This window comes from Patagioenas fasciata, chromosome 30 (assembly GCF_037038585.1).
Source record: "Patagioenas fasciata isolate bPatFas1 chromosome 30, bPatFas1.hap1, whole genome shotgun sequence".
Classification (NCBI taxonomy): Eukaryota; Metazoa; Chordata; class Aves; order Columbiformes; family Columbidae; genus Patagioenas; species Patagioenas fasciata.
Window position 1 is genome coordinate 4,212,309 of NC_092549.1, and position 15,350 is coordinate 4,227,658.

The window sequence follows — 15,350 nt, forward strand, 5'->3', positions numbered from 1 at the left end:
CAAACGACACCGGCACAGGCGGCCCCGGCCGCTCCCGCGGCGTTTATTGCCCCAGCAGGGCCGAGCCGTGGGGCAGCCCCACGGGGGGCTGGGGGCCACAGGCACACGGGGGTGGGAACCAGCCCCCCCTCCCGGCCCCTCCCCCCCAGCAAAGGCACGTGTCCCCCCGCGTTTTGGGGCTCCCTGGGGGTCTCTGCCCCCCCACCCGCCCGCAGGTCGCAGTGTCCACGGTTAAAAAATAAAACATCCAGAAAAAGGCAAAACTGAGGAAAAGCCGGAGAGCGCCCCCCGGCCGGGGTCACGCATCCGGCGCCGGGGGGGCCGCGGGGGCCCCGGGCCGGTGGCACCGCGAGTGTCCCCCGGCTGGCGCCGCCGTGTCCCCGGGCGGGTGCCGGCAGCGCGGGGCCCCGGGGGGGCCGGCGGGGGGGCGGCGGCGCGGGGGGAGCGGGGGGGCGGCGGGGGGGGGCGGCGGCTCCTGCGGCGCCTTTTGGGGGGTGACGTGGGGGAACCAGCCGCGCAGCATCGGCTCCACCTGCAGCAGCGTCCCCAGGCAGCGGGCACTGCGGGAGGAACACCCGTCAGACCGCCACCCCCGCCGTGTCACCCCTGTCACCATCACCCCCCGTCACCCCCTGTCGCCACCCCCCGTCACCCCCGTGCGGGGACAGGGGGGCGCCCCATGGGGGTCGATTCCTGGGGGCACTCACCCCATCTCCGGGTTCTGCAGGACGCCGATGATGCGCTGCAGCCGGTCCATGGCCACGCTCTGCTGGAAGCTGCTGAGCCCTGGGGGACCCCAAACCGTGTGAAGCCTCTTTGGGGTGCGGGGGTGAGGGGGGTAGGAAAGGGGGGGTTCGCACCCACCTCTGTCGTATCGCCCCCGTTTCAGCCCCTCCAGCAGCTCCGCCAGGGGGCGGATGAACCCGCGGAGCTCCCGGCACTGGGGGGAGGAGGAAGGTTTGGGGGGTTCGTGTGTCCCCCGCGGTTCCAGGTGGGGAAACTGAGGCGCATTTTTAGGGGGTTGAGTGCTGCCCCCCTCCCCCCCCCGCTCGGAGTGATTTTCCATTTTGCTGCCAAAAACTCACTTTTTGGGCAAACAGGCGATCAGCGTCGCTCGGGGGGGCGTCCCGTCCGTCCCCCTTCCGCGGCCGCTTCCCCGCCCGGGGCGACGGGGGTGAGTCGGGGGGGGCTCCGTCCGGCCCCCCCGGCCGCTTGCGGGTCCGCGGGGCTCTGGGGGGGCTGCGGGAGGGACCCCCCGGGCTGGGGGGGCTGCGGGAGCCGCAGGAGCAGGCGCGGGGCCGGGACTCCATGGGCTCAGCTCCTGCGGTGCCTCCCGGCCTGGGGGGGGGGAACGAGGGGAAAAGGGGGGAAATTGGGGAAGAACTGGGGGCGGGGGCAGGAACCCACCGGGCACCGGGACCCCCTACCCGGCCCCGCCCCCCCCCCGTGTCCCACCTGCTCCCGGCGGCGGCGCTGCCGGTGTCCCCGTGCCGGTGCCGGTGGCTCTGTGCTGGCGTCTCTGTCGCTGTCCTGGTTCCCGTCCTGGTTCCCGTCCCGGTTCCTGCCCCGGTGTCGCTGTCCCGGTGTCGCTGTCCCGGTGTCCCCGTTCCCGTCCCGCTCTCCGGTCCCGGTTCCGCCCCGGCTGCCGCTGCCCCACGCGGACACGTGTGCGGCCGCACGTGCCTCCCGCTGCGCCCCGCCCCGCCGCCGCCCATTGGCCGCCGCGGCCCCGGCAGAGGGCGGAGGCTCCGGGCCCCGCCCCGCCCCCTCGCCCCCGTTGGTTCTCGCGGGGCCGGCGCTGCCCAATGCGGTTCTCGCTCCGCGTTGATTGGCCGAGAGCGGCGGGGTCGCGGCCACGCCCACCCATGTGGCCACACGGGGCTCCGCGCGGGGGGAGGTGGGGAGATCTGGCCACGCCCCCGCTGTGCGACCGGGCCACGAGGAGCCCCGCCCCGCCGCGAGCCGCCCAATCAGCAGCCGCCTCGACCGCGCGTCACGGCCAATGAGGAGCAGCGACCTCGCGGGGGCGCCGTTACATAACGCGAGCGCGTGGGGCCCCACGTGGGGGGCGGGGCGCGCGGCCGGGTGACGTCAGCGGGCACGCTGGCGGGGCGGGGCGTACTGGGCGCGCGTGGCCGCAGCTCCGCCCCCCCCACGAGGGCGGGGCCTAGGGAGCAAAGGGGGTGGGGTTGGAAAGGGGGCGGGGCTAGGAAAGGGATCCGCCCCCAGGACCCCCAAATCTCCAGGCCCCCCTCAGCCCCCCCTCAACCCCCCCAACCACAGCCCCCTCAGCCCCCACCCCCCAGTCCCCCCCATCCCCAAGCCCCCTGCCCCGCCCCCCCCCATGGCCCCCCCGCCCCTCCCCGTCCCCCCGGGGGTATTTAAGGGCGGGTTCCCAGGGTGTCCCCCCCGCCATGCTGCGCACCCTGCTGCTGCTGGGGGGCCTGGCGCCCGCCCTGCCCGCCGGTGAGTGACCCCGGGGACGGCGCTGGGGGCACCTGCTCCCCAGGACCCCCCCAAACCTCCGCTCCCCCTTTGCAGGTCCCCACTGGGAGTACGAGGGTGAGTGGGGCCCCCCCACCCATGGACCCCCCCCACCCATGGACCCCCCCACACATCGAACCCACCATCCCGCTCCCGGACACCTGGGTCCCCCCAAACGGGAGGGGGAGGGATGGGTTACGCCCCCCCCATGCCCATGCCCCCCACCCACAGACACCTGGGTCCCCCCAAATGGGAGGGGATGGGATGGGTGACCCCCTGCTCCCGGACGCCTGGGTCCCCCAAACAGGAAAGAGGTGGATGGGAGACAACCCCCACATGCCTTCCCCGGATGCCTGGGTCCCCTAAGATGGGGGGTGGGTCAGACGGATGACACCCCCCCATGACCCCCACCCCACTCCCGGACGCCTGGGTCCCCCCCAAAATAGAATGGAGATGGATGGGTGCAGCCCCCCATCCCTGGACGCCTGGGTCCCCAGGACGGGGGGGTTGCATAGGTTTCCCCCCCATCCCCGGATGCCTGGGTCCCCAAGACGGAAGGGCTGGATGGGTGACACCCCCAGTCCCCCCGCCCCGGACGCCTGGGTCCCCCTTGCTCCAATGGGCCCATTGTCCCGTTTTATATAAAAGTCTCGCTCCGGTTGCCAAATCCAATTAAAATCCGGCCAAATCCCAGTTAAGCCCCATCCCGGGGACCCCACGGGCCCCCCACCCCCCCACGGGATCAGCTTTGTCCCCGCTCCCCCGGCCGGAACAAATGTCCCCATTGCGGCGGGAACGTCACCCGTGTCCTCGTTTTGGGGGAAACGGGGGCAGTTTGGGTCACGGGTAAAGCAAAGCGGCACCCACCGTGCTGGGGGGTCCACCCGGACGCCTGGGTCCCTCCCGGATGCCTGGGTCCCTCCAGGTCCCCATGGGCAGCAGCACTGGGCCACCCAGGGCCACCCGGCGTGCGGGGGACAATCCCAGTCGCCCATTGATATCCAGACGGGGGGGGCACGACCGGACCCCTCGCTACCCCCCATCCGCACCGTGGGGCAGCCCGAGACCCCCACCCTGACCCTCCACAACAACGGGCACACTGGTGAGCGCGGGGGGGACAAGAGGGGGACACAAGGGGGACACAAGGGGGACACAGGGACTCAATGTCCCCCCGCAGCCGTGCTGGCGCTGCCCCCCTCCCTGCGCATCCAGGGGCTGCCCCACAGCTTCGCGGCCGCCCAGCTCCACTTCCACTGGGGGGGCACTGGGAGCACTGGGGGGGCCGAGCACCTGCTGGACGGGCACCGAGCCCCCGCCGAGGTACAGGGGGGCCAGAATGGGGGGGATGGGTGGGAAATGGGGCTGTGGGGGAGAATGGGGTGGGAATGGGGTGGGAAATGGGATGGGGGGCAATGGGGTGGGAAATGAGACTGGGAGGAATTGGGTGGGAAATGGGGTGGGAAATGGGACTGGGGGGGAAATTGGGGGAAATGGGGTGGGAAAAGGGACTGGGGGACATTGCGGGGAAATGGGGTGGGAAATGGGTGTTGGAAAAGGGGGAACAGGGTGCGGGAAACAGCACGGGAAGTGGCGCGGGAAACGGGTCTGGGTGCGGGAACTGGGTGCAGGGAACTAGAAAAGGGGTTTGGGTGCAGGAAACAGGCAGGGAAATGGGGTTGGGGGTGGGAAATGGGGGCAGGAAATGGCACAGAAAGGGGAAACGGGTGGGAAATGGGTGGGAAATGGGGGCAGGAAGAACTGGGGATGGGGAGCGGGGACAGAAACGGGTCCAGACGCCGCGGAAGGTGCCGGGATGGTGGGGATGGGGGACGAGCCGGGGTGTCCCCGCAGGGTGGGGGTGTCACCGCCGGCTGGGGCGTCCCCGCGGGGTGGGGGTGTCACCACCGGCTGGGGTGTCCCTGCGGGGTGGGGGTGTCACCGCAGGGTGGGGGTGTCACCACCGGCTGGGGTGTCCCTGCGGGGTGGGGGTGTCACCGCAGGGTGGGGGTGTCACCGCCGGCTGGGGCGTCCCCGCGGGGTGGGGGTGTCACCACCGGCTGGGGCGTCCCCACGGGGGGGGTGTCCCCGCAGATGCACGTGGTTCACTACGACGCGGATCTGTACGCGGATGCGGGGGAGGCGCAGCACCACGCCGGGGGCCTGGCCGTGCTCGGCGTCCTCCTGGAGGTGCGTGCACCCCAAAATTACCGCCCCGCCCCGGTTACATCCCCCCCACGCTGACCCTCTGCCCCCCCAGGTGGGTGCTGACCCCCACCCCGCCTACGACAACGTCCTGAGGCACCTGGGGAGCATCCGCTACGCGGGTGAGCGACGGGCGCGCGAGCGAGAAACCAGGGGAGACGGCGAGGGGGGGACGCCCCAAATTTCCCCCCTGCGCCCCCCAAACGTGTCCCCCCCCAGGGCAGACCACGGCCATCCCGTCCTTCAGCATCGCGGCGCTGCTGCCCCCCCGCCTGGACCTGTTTTACCGCTACAACGGGTCCCTCACCACCCCCCCCTGCTACCAGAGCGTCCTCTGGACCCTGTTCCAGCAGCCCGTCCGCATCAGCCGGGCACAGGTGGGGCTTCTGGGGGTCAACCCCCCCATTTTGGGGGTCACAGCCCCTTTTTGGGGGGGTGGGGATGAGGCCGGGCACCCTCAGCCTGTTCCCCCCCATTTCAGCTGGAGCAGCTCCAGGGAGCCCTTTACGCCACGACGGCGGCCGAACCCCAACCCCGGCGCCTGGTGGATAATTTTCGGGTCCCCCAGGAGCTCAACCAGCGCCTGGTGCTGTCGTCCCTCCCCAGGGGTGAGAATTGGCTTGGGGGGGTGGAAAGTGCCCCCCCCCAACTCCCCTAAGACAGCTCCTGGAGTCCTGGTTGCATATTGATCCCCTACTTTTATCTTGCAGGACCCCAAGGGTATTCGACAGGTACAGCCCTGGGGGGTTGGGACGGGACTGGGAGGTCTGAGAGGGCTTGGGGGGGTTCACCCCCCACCCTGTGCACCCCCGAGCCCTCTGGGGCGTCACCCGCAGGTGAAATCGTCGCCATAGTGTTGGGCGCCGTCGCTGGCTTCATCGGCCTCATCCTCATCAGCCACTTTGTGGCCAAGAGGATGCGGTGAGAGACGCCCCCCCCACCCCAAAATCTGTGTCAGACCCCCCAGGGGTCTGTCCCTCCCCCAGGGGTCTGTGCCCCCCCAGCTCAGCCCTTTCCCCACAGAGCCAGGAGGACCCATGACCACGACGTCGTCTTCAAAGCCTCTTCCCGCCGCACCCCCCCGGATGACACCTCCTGCCCTTGAACTTGAACCCCCCTGGCTGGGCTGTGAGGGCCTCCCCGCTGCCCCCCTCACGGTGCCGGCAGCTCCTGCCCCCACCCCACTGCAAATAAAGCCCCTTCCCCACCCCACAGTGCAGGGGCCTCATTGCTGGGGGGCGGAATGGGGCATCCCCCAAAGCTTGAGAGGGGCCGGGGGGGCGCAGAGCAAAATGGGGGGGCCTGACCCCTCTCCCCCGTTACAGGAAAGGCCTCAGTGCTGTGCTTCCCATCGCTCTATTAAAAGGGGTTTTACTCAATCAAAAAAATAATAATTTACACAGAGTGCCCCAGACAGCAGCCAGGACCAGAACGGGGGGGCAGGGCTGAGCCCCCCATCCCCGCGCCCCGAGAGCGTCACCCTGAGCAGAGCGGGGCTGTGACGGGGGGGACGCGAGGGGAGGGGGGTCCTGCCCCACGCCCCCGGGGGGCAACTCCAACAGGAGCCGCTAACGAGGGACCTGCGGGGCTGGACCCCAAAACGTGGGACGGGGACACGGGAGCAAAACATCCCCCGGGTCGCCACGTGTCCCCCGGGTCACGGGGGGGCAGCGGTGTCACCTGGATCACCGGTGTCACCAGGGTCACCTTGGCACTTGGGGCTGGCGGCCACTCAGTCCTCGCAGGGCACCCGCAGCGCCGAGTACGTCATCACTCTGCTGTCGTCCTCCTGCTTGCCTGGGGGGGCACAAAGGAAAGGGGGGGTCAGCAGGGTTGGTTTGGGGGTGGAGGGGTGTTTGGGGGTGCGCAGGAGCACCCCCACTCAACAGAAAGGGAGAGGGGTACACAAGACCCATCCTGCAGCTCTGGGTCCCCACACACCCATATCCAACCCCCCCAACAGCTAAAAGGGGACACAGCCCCCCCGCGTCCCCCCTTACAGGAGAGGCACTTGAGGAGGCTGCGGAAGGACCCCCCCGCGGTGACGAAGGCCCAGAGCCCGGTGCAGAGGGTGATGATGAAGATGGGGCCCAAGCTGGCCGCGTAGCGGGGGTTCAGGAACGTCTGGGGGGGAAAAGCCACGTTAGGAATGTCACGTGCCCCCCAAACCACTGCGGGGGGAAGCGTTTAAGCCTGGCTTAAACTCCTGCTTAGTGCCAGGAGGTGCCTGAGAGGGCCGTGACTCGCCCCACAGCTCCCAGGCCAGGATTTAGGGGTCCCAGTGACCTGGTTTTGGTGACAGTTTGGGTCCAACTCACCAGCCCCGAGGTGAGGAGGTGACTGGCGACCACCAGCCCCAGGCAGCCGTAGCGACGCTTCTCACAGGCATCGAAGAAAATCACCCCCCAGAAGGTGTGGAGCAGGACCAGGGCCATGGTGAGGAACGCTGTGGGGACACGGGGGGGCTGGCAAACAGCTTTCACACCACCCCCTCCAATCGTCACCCACCGCTGGCACCAACCGCGGCCCCAGGACCTCATCCGGTCACCCCTGCAGGATGGCAACTCCAGCACTGCCCTGGGCAGCCTGTTCCAACACCCACAGCCATTTTAAGAATAAATTACCCCAAATTTCCAACCTCAACCTCCCCCGGGGCAACTTGAGGCCGTTTCCTTCGTCCTGTGGCTTGGGAGGAGGCGCAAACCCCGTCCCAGGGCCTCACCCGACGTGATGAAATAATATGGGGAGTCTCCGTGGATCCCGACGGTGCCCGGCCCGATGGAGTCGGCCAGGATGTTGATGACGGAGAAGACGCCGCTGATGATGCCGAAGGACAAACCCGAGACTGCGGAGGGAGGCGGGAGTGACCGGAGGCACCGCGGCCGCACCGCCAGCCCCAAATCCCATTGTTTTAGTTGGAAAAGAGCTTTAAAATCGAGCCCAACTGTTAACACCAGCACTAAACACGTCCCTGAGAACCTCGTCTGCCCAACCCTCTAGGGATAGCAGCTCCAGCAGTGCCCTGGGCAGCCGTTCCAACACCCACAGCCCTTTGGGGAGAAATCACCCCAAATTTCGAATCTGAAGCTCACCGTACGCCATCTGCCGGAGGGAGATGGGCGACCGCCCGTCCTCGCTGATGGTCGCCAGCCCCTCGTCCGCTTTCCTGCTCCGGCGGGAGAGAAAACACGAGCGGCTTGTTCAGAACAGACGGGGATGATTACAAAGGAAAGGCGCTTTGAAAAGCGCAGGTTTGTGCCCCAGAAAGAATACTTTATATGGCATAAAAGCCCATAAACTTCAGTAATTTATTTTAAAGGCATAGAAATGCATAAACTTGAGGAATAACTTTTTAAAGGCGCGTAGAATTCCCGAGATTGCGCAAAATTGGAAAGAGGTTTTGGGAAAGGAACCTGGGGCTGGAGACAGAAAAGCCAAGCTGGGATTCAGCCCTTGGAATTCAGACACCAGGAGGTTTGCCAGTCCTAAGAGATCTGTCTTAAAATCCATAGGAATCCTTGGTTTAATATCCATAGGAAACCTTGGCTTAATATCCATAGCAAAGCTTGGCTTAATATCCATAGGAATCCTTGGCTTAATATCCATAGGAATCCCTGGCTTAATATCCATAGGAATCCTTGGCTAAAAATCTATAGCAAAGCTTGGCTTAAAATCCATAGGAATCCTTGGCTTAAAATCCATAGCAAAGCTTGGCTTAAAATCCGTAGGAATCCCTGGCTTAAAATCCATAGCAAAGCTTGGCTTAATATCCATAGGAATCCCTGGCTTAAAATCCATAGCAAAGCTTGGCTTAAAATCCACAGGAATCCTTGGCTTAGAATCAAGTGCAAACCTTTGCGCACCGGAACAAGCGAGGGTTTGTTCTAAGCCTCCCTTACTTGAGCAGCTTGAAGTAGGCGAAGCGGAAGAGCTCCTGCAGCAGCACGGAGACGGCGGCGCCGAAGCCGAGCAGCCCGCGCTGCAGGGCGGCGTCGCCGCGGTCGCTGAGCCGCACCGACACGAACCACACCAGGGACGCCAGCAGCAGCGACACCAGCCAGAAAAACGCCCTGCGCAGCAAAAACGCCCCGATCAGGGGAGGGGGCGGCAACCGGGAAAAGGCTCCGACCCCCCAGCTGCCCCCTCTGAGCCCACCGTTGTCCCCCAATGTTCTCTGACCACACAACTGCTCCTAAAAGCCCCCCCAGAGGCTCCAAAGGCCCCTCAGAGCCTACAAAGGGCTCTCAGACACCCCCCAAAGGGCACTCAGACCCCTCCAAACTCCCCTCAGATCCCCCCAAAAGGCTCCTCAGGGGCTCAGATTCTCCTCAGAGCCCTCAAAGCCCCTCAGACCCCCAAACTCTCCTCAGGCTCCTCCAAAGGTCTCTAAGACCCCCCCAGAGGCTCCTCAGACCCCAAAATTCTCCTCAGAGCCCCCAGAGGCCACTCGGACCCCTCCCAGTTCCCCTCAGAGCCCCCAGAGGCCACTCAAACCCACCCAAATTCCCCTCAGACCCCCAAACTCCCCCCAGGCTCCTCCAAAGGTCTCTCAGACCCCCAAATTCTCCTCAGACCCCCCAGAGGTCACTCGGACCCCCCTAAATTCCCTTCAGCTCCCCCCAAAAGGCTCCTCAGACCACCAAATTCCCCTCAGGGTCCCAAATTCTCCTCAGCCCCCCCAGAGGTCACTCAGACCCCCCAAATTCTCCTCAGAGCCCCAGATTCCCCTCAGGTCCCTCCAAATGCCTCTCAGCCCCCGCAGAGGCCACTCAGCGCCCCCAAGCTGCCCCCAGCCCGGCCCGGCCCCCCGCGCTCACCCCGCCACCAGCACGATGACCCGCAGCGGCTCCTTGGCCACCGTGAGCAGCACCAGCGCGATCGCGGGCCCGAAGGCGATGCCGGTGCAGCCGAAGAACACGGCGGCCGCCATGGCGGGGCGGGGCCGCCAGGGGGCGGGGCGCGCCGGAAGCTGTGGGGCGGGGGACACGGGGCAGCGCCCCCTGGCGGCGCGGAGGCCGCGCTGGGTTACGGGGGGGTCCCCACGTTCCCATCTCCATCTCGGTTTCAGTTCATTCCCTGGCAATTTTATCTCAGTTTCTCTGTTCCGTTTCAATTTTTAGTTCAGTTTATTTCATTTCAATGCTTCGCTTAGTTTATTTCAATCTGTTTCTCCACTTTTTATTTCATTTCAGTCTAGTTTATTTCATCTTTATTTTAGTTTCTCTCATTTCATTTTTAGTTTAGTTCATTTCAATACTTAGTTCAGTTTATTTCAACTTGTTTCTTCGTTTCATTTTTTATTTAATTTCACGTTTAGTTCATTTCATCTTTATTCTAGTTTCTCTCATTTCATTTATAGCTTATTTCATTTATAGTTCATTTCATTTATAGTTTATTTCATTTATAGTTCATCTCATCTATAGTTCATCTCATTTCCTCTTTACTTCAGCTTCTTTATTACATTTCAGCTCCATTTCAATTTATTTCATTTTAGCCTAGTTTATTTCAATTTTTATTCATCTCACTTCAGTTTATTTCAGCTTAATTTTTATTTTCATGTCTTTATCCCATTTTTCAGCGTCCCTGCTTAACCCCACCTTTCCCTCTTCATTCCCTGGGATCTCGGTCTGTGGTTCAGGCTGCAAAAGAGCAGGAAAACTCCAAGCCCCCGCGGTTTACACGCCATGGAACTACGGAAACCTGAGGGGTTCTGTAAGGCACAGAAGTGCGCAAAAGTGCAAAATCTGAAAGAGGTTTTGGGGAAGGAACCTGGGGCTGGAGACGGAAAAGCCAAACTGGGAAATCCCTTGGGAGTCAGACACTGGGAGGTTTGTCTGTCCGGAGAGGTTTGGCTTAAAATCCATAGGAATCCTTGGCTTAATATCCATAGCAATCCTCAGCTTAAAATCCATGGGAATCCTTGGCTTAATATCCATAGGAAGCCTGAGCTTAAAATCCATAGGAATCCTTGGCTTAAAATCCATAGGAATCCTTGGCTTAATATCCATAGGAATCCTTGGCATAAAACCCATAGGAATCCTCGGCTCAATAGCAAAGCTCGGCTTAAAACCCATAGGAATCCTTGGCTTAAAACCCATAGGAATCCTCGGCTCAATAGCAAAGCTCGGCTTAAAACCCATAGGAATCCTTGGCTTAAAATCCATAGGAATCCTCAGCTTAAAATCCATAGGAATCCTCGGCTTAAAATCAATAGGAATCCCTGGCTTAATAGCAAAGCTCGGCTTAAAATCACTACAAATCCTTGCCTTAAAATCCACCGGGATCCTTGATTTAAAACTGACAGCAAAGCTTGGCTTAAAAACCCCCAGCACAAGGCTGGAGAAGCCCATGCTTTATTCCTTCTCCCCATGGTTTACCCCCCTCACTGTGGTTTATTCCCCCGCTGTGGTTTATTCCCCCGCTGTGGTTTATCCCGCCCCCGCCCGCAGCCCATGCACCCCCTTAGTCCGGGCTTAGCGCAGCTGTTTGTCATTAAACTCCCGCTTCCGTTTCCCAGCGGCTGAGGGAGCTCGGCAGCCCCGTCCCGTGGGGCCGGGACCTGGGGGGGGCACAAAACCCAGACATGTGGGGCTGGGAACTGGTTTCTAAGATGGGGAGAAGGTGCCTGGACGGTGAACGACCAGGGCTGCACCTGGCAAGTCAATCTCTGGCCAGGTAAACCTTCCTTCTATCTCAAAATGAAGCTCCTCTCTTTAAGCCGGGTCTTGCTTAGGCTTGGTTTGCCCAGCTCTGCCCTCCAGCCCCCAAATCCCAGCGTCACACCCACACAAACCACTTGGGAGAGCAAACCGTCTTGGGTGAAACATCTGGTTTTTCACCCCCAAAACTGATTTCTATCGCTGTGCGAGCTGCTCTGGAACCGGTTTTACACCAGTTTAGTCCCGCCTAATGTACCCCCTGCTCCTCCACTCCAGTTGCCACCAGCATCGCGTCACCTTTTCCGGTGTCGGCTTTTCCCGCAAAGCGGGGCAGTCGCAGTTTCTCTTCCCACAAACATCTTCTGGGCTCATTTTGAGAGAAGAGAGGAAAACCAGGAGGTGAAGTTGTGACGTAGCCAAAGCAGCGCCCACGCTCCTAAACCAGCCCGGCCGGGGGGTTCTATCCCCTAAAAAGTAATAAGAAATAGCGAATAATCGATAACCCGCCCACCCGGAGGATTCGCTGTTGATAACTCGCGTTTCACTCGCTTACAATCAAAACCGAACCCTCCCCGTGGGGAACGAACTTCCCAGGGTTTGCAAGGAAACCGTTGGGAAGTAAATCCCTGCACAGCCAGGGATCCTCCCGGCGTCACAGCGTCCGTCAGTCCGTCCGTCCGTCCGCAGCGGCCCCAGCGCGGCGAATCGCGGTGCGCGCCCAGCCCTCCACCAGGCATTTCCTGCCCCACGGCGCTGCCGGCGCGGCACCGGCCGCACCATGACGAGCCGCCTCGTCGCGCTGCTCCTGCTCCTGCGGCTGTTACCGGGTAAATACGCTCCTCTCATTTCGCTCTTCGTTTTTTCCCGGCTCGTAATTCCATTTAATTGCCTGGCCGGGGTCGTTTTTGCTGCGATGCTGCTCGGGGTGGGGTCTGGAGCCTGAGAATCTCGGGGTGTTCGCTGGGACACTGGGGAGAAAAAGGAAAATGTGATGCCATTGGTAAAAGTGATGGGAAAGGGCGTTTTGGGGGAATATAGAGTGAGTATAGGCTGAGTTTGGAGAATGTCGGCTGGGGAATACAGGGTGTTTGGGGAGAATATAGAGAGAATATAGACTGGGGAGTACAGGGTGTTTGGGGAGAATATACAGAGAATATAGAGTGTGTTTGGAGAATATAGGCTGGGGAATACAGGGTGTTTGGGGAGAATATAGAGAGAATATAGGCTGGGGAGTACAGTGTGCTTGGGGAGAAGATAACCAAGAATATAGAGTGTGTTTGGAGAACACAGGCTGGGGAATAAAGTGTATTTTGGGAGAATAAAGTGTGTTTCTGGAGAATATAGTCAAGAACATAGAGTGTGTTTGGAGACTGAAGTGTGGTTTTGGGTTCTAAAGTGTGGTTTTGGGGGATCAAGTCTATTTTTGCAGGGTCCAGGCTGCGTCTGGAGGGTCCAGGCTGCGTCTGGAGGGTCCAGGCTGCGCTCAGACAACGCCGTCTGATAATTAACGCTTCCCATCTCGCACGCACAATAATGCGCGATACGCAGCTGGGAGCGATTACGGGAGACTCAGGCAAGGGACAAATAGACCAGCCTAAAGTAAACAGGATTTCCTGAAGTACGAGTTGGGCGCTTGGGGTAACTCCGGGAGGAAAGCCCCGGAGCTGCTTAATTACCCCGCAGTTAATTAGGGTCGCACGCACCCGCGAAGGGGGCTCGGAGGGGTCGGAGTTTCCAGCTGCTTCCCCACGATATTTTTGTTAGCGCGGCTCCAGCGAAAATAAACGGGGAGGAACTTTCCCAGCGCAGCCGTGGAGGAGCCGGGGGCGCCGGAGCGTGGGAAGGGCTCTGAGACTCCCGGGTTGGGGCTCAATTGCCCCAAAAGCAAGTGATGGGGGGTGGAGCGGATCCCACGTTCGGTTGGTGCTGAGATCTTGAGCTGGGGCGCCGTTTTGGGGCAGTTTCCAGAGGTTTGGGATGTGGAGAAACTCGGGGGGACAGCGAGAAATGGTGAAAAGCTTGAGAGCCAGTACCTGGATCCACCGCTGGCCCTGAGCACAATTAACAGTGTCATTAGTGTTAGTAAGAGTACAACTTCGAATATTAAGACTATAATTAATATTCTATTTATATATGAGCACATAAGAACACATATAAACATTAAAATCTATCTTCTATTACCGTATCTTGTTATCCTGAGTACCTTATTCTTACAACTCTCATCTTATTCTTACGACTCTCTCGTTGTATAAGCACACAAGTATGCAATTATTATAACAGTAATATCCCCAATTATTAATCTGCTCTACAAGCGCCTGAAAGGAAGAGCGCCCGTCCATGCTTGGAAAAGGGAAGCGAGCGCCCTGCCGTGACTTACACATCCACAAACCTATTTATAGCGACCCCAGGGAACCAAATTCTCCTTTCGGGCCGTTCTGTTTGTGTGTTTGCAGGGCAGGCCGAGGCGGCAGACGAGGAGGAGATCACGGAGTTCCTGTACGACTACGCCTCGCGCTTCGGTGAGAGGTTTTGCCTTATCTTCCGCCGTTTTCCGCGAGTCCCGTGGGTTCGATGGAACACGCGGGGTCAGAAATGGGGCTCTGCCCATCACCAGCGACACGGAGGCACCGAAAAGCTGCTGAGATTTCAGCTCGGAGGATGAAGGAGGAGATGAAGGGGCTGCCCAGGGCCTCCCGACGTCGGAGCTTTGCAGAAATACCTGTACAATTAAACCAGGATACATGATGAGGGTTTGATGAACTGGCTCTGTGCGGCTGGTTCCAGCAGCTATTAATTGAGTTATTGGGATTAATCTGAATTACATTGGTTATTCAGAGGGGAAATGCCCCCCAGTAATAATGTCACCATCTAAGGAAATATAGCCCCTCATACTGAATAGGTCCGGCCGCTATAAACTCAGCGATGCTTGGAGCGGGGCGGCGTAAAACACGAGCCAGGGTTAAAAGCAGCATTAAAAGGTGTTTTTCTGCCCCCAGGGTTCTTGTGATTGTCTGAAATCACCTCTTGTTGAAGTAAAATAACTATTGAGATGGCCCAAGGGCAGAACAGCCCTGGGAGATGCTCCTGGGCGAGATTCCCTCTGATTTCTGCCAATAAAACCCTCGCGCAGCCGCTGCCACCGAGCACACGCGGCCCCACCTCCACAATTCAGTTTCCAACCTCTAGAATCGACGCTGGGTCTTAATTGATACCAATAGAACAGCTTGAGTGGGTCCGATGCCTCGTTATACTCGATATTCACACAGACTCATTAGGACAACGCTCTAATTGCAGGTGATTACTTGTACGCAACGGTAGAATATTACTCGGACAACACCACGTTGATACCCACCATGTACCCCGACGAGGTGAGTCCTCTGCTCCCACTTCCCAGCCAGCGGGGCCTGTGGCACAAATAACTGGAGCAAAGGGTCGGTGCGGAGCTGGGGGGCCGGGATGGATTTTGGGGACTAACGGCGGGCGGTTTGCTGCTCGGTTTGCAGGAGCTGCTGGAGTCGCTGGGGCCGCCCCTGCGCTGTCACCTCCCGCTCCTCGTCCTGCTCGCCCTCCTGCGCCTGCTGCTCTGACCCCCAAAGGTACGGGACCCCGCGGACCCGAACACCCGCCTCGAGATCGTTCTGGAGCGGGGAGGCTCAATCCCTGCCCTGTGGCTTTGCAATAGCATTGAAACACCATTAAACCCCGCCGGGGAAAACCAGAGCAGCTTTGCGTTGCTAACAACCCAAAAAAGACGCTTTTGGGTATTTTGCCAAAGCACCCAAGGGTGCGCAGACCCTTTCCGCTCAGCCCCAGGCGCCTTCGCTGCTCAAAGCCCCAAATCCCTTCTTTTCCAGCTGACTCCCAGGTGCACCCAAATCCCGCAGTGCGGCTGGAAACACAATGGGAGGACGTGGCAGCCGCTTCCTCACCTTTTCCCCTCGTTACGGAGCCGGGAGCAGAGAATGGAGCAGAGAGCGCTCACCGCATTGGCAGCGCCGCCTCCGC

General features: G+C 61.0%; 3 protein-coding genes across 4 annotated transcripts; 1 reads left to right on the forward strand and 2 right to left on the reverse strand.

The window, feature by feature from the left end:
• Positions 1 to 17: 17 nt before the first annotated feature.
• On the reverse strand, positions 18 to 1,715 carry CIART (circadian associated repressor of transcription). Its single transcript, XM_065857954.2, has 5 exons — positions 1,456 to 1,715; positions 1,086 to 1,338; positions 865 to 940; positions 708 to 786; positions 18 to 560 (listed from the first exon to the last, which is right to left on the reverse strand). The coding sequence occupies exons 1-5, from the start codon at positions 1,713 to 1,715 to the stop codon at positions 299 to 301; spliced, it is 930 nt and encodes a 309-aa protein (XP_065714026.1). The 3' UTR covers positions 18 to 298.
• Positions 1,716 to 2,414: 699 nt separating this feature from the next.
• Positions 2,415 to 5,892, forward strand: CA14 (carbonic anhydrase 14). The gene is given in 10 exon segments (XM_065857955.2): positions 2,415 to 2,562; positions 3,410 to 3,586; positions 3,662 to 3,804; positions 4,576 to 4,671; positions 4,742 to 4,808; positions 4,906 to 5,063; positions 5,168 to 5,294; positions 5,397 to 5,417; positions 5,523 to 5,607; positions 5,710 to 5,892. Coding segments are annotated over 10 exon segments (1,104 nt in total). The 3' UTR covers positions 5,792 to 5,892.
• A 148-nt stretch (positions 5,893 to 6,040) lies between these two features.
• APH1A (aph-1 homolog A, gamma-secretase subunit) lies at positions 6,041 to 11,782 on the reverse strand. 2 transcript variants are annotated; one of them, XM_065857878.2, is made up of 7 exons: positions 11,643 to 11,782; positions 8,586 to 8,756; positions 7,779 to 7,852; positions 7,409 to 7,531; positions 7,005 to 7,132; positions 6,687 to 6,810; positions 6,041 to 6,483 (listed from the first exon to the last, which is right to left on the reverse strand). In XM_065857878.2, the coding sequence occupies exons 1-7, from the start codon at positions 11,702 to 11,704 to the stop codon at positions 6,419 to 6,421; spliced, it is 747 nt and encodes a 248-aa protein (XP_065713950.1). In that variant the 5' UTR covers positions 11,705 to 11,782; the 3' UTR covers positions 6,041 to 6,418. The 2 variants fall into 2 exon arrangements, with proteins under 2 accessions (XP_065713950.1, XP_065713949.1); XM_065857877.2 differs by lacking the exon at positions 11,643 to 11,782 and adding an exon at positions 9,504 to 9,653.
• Positions 11,783 to 15,350: the final 3,568 nt, after the last annotated feature.

Coding starts and splice junctions, on each gene's coding strand:
- CIART (XM_065857954.2), bottom strand. CDS start 1,715: ATGGGCGGCGGCGGGGCGGGGCGCAGCGGGAGGCACGTGCGGCCGCAC. Junction 787..864: donor ACGGGGGCGATACGACAGAG/GTGGGTGCGAAC, acceptor GGGGTCCCCCAG/GGCTCAGCAGCTTCCAGCAG. Junction 561..707: donor CTGCAGAACCCGGAGATGGG/GTGAGTGCCCCC, acceptor TTCCTCCCGCAG/TGCCCGCTGCCTGGGGACGC.
- APH1A (XM_065857877.2), bottom strand. CDS start 9,616: ATGGCGGCCGCCGTGTTCTTCGGCTGCACCGGCATCGCCTTCGGGCCC. Junction 8,757..9,503: donor GTCATCGTGCTGGTGGCGGG/GTGAGCGCGGGG, acceptor TTTGCTGCGCAG/GGCGTTTTTCTGGCTGGTGT. Junction 7,532..7,778: donor CCTCCGGCAGATGGCGTACG/GTGAGCTTCAGA, acceptor CTCCCTCCGCAG/TCTCGGGTTTGTCCTTCGGC.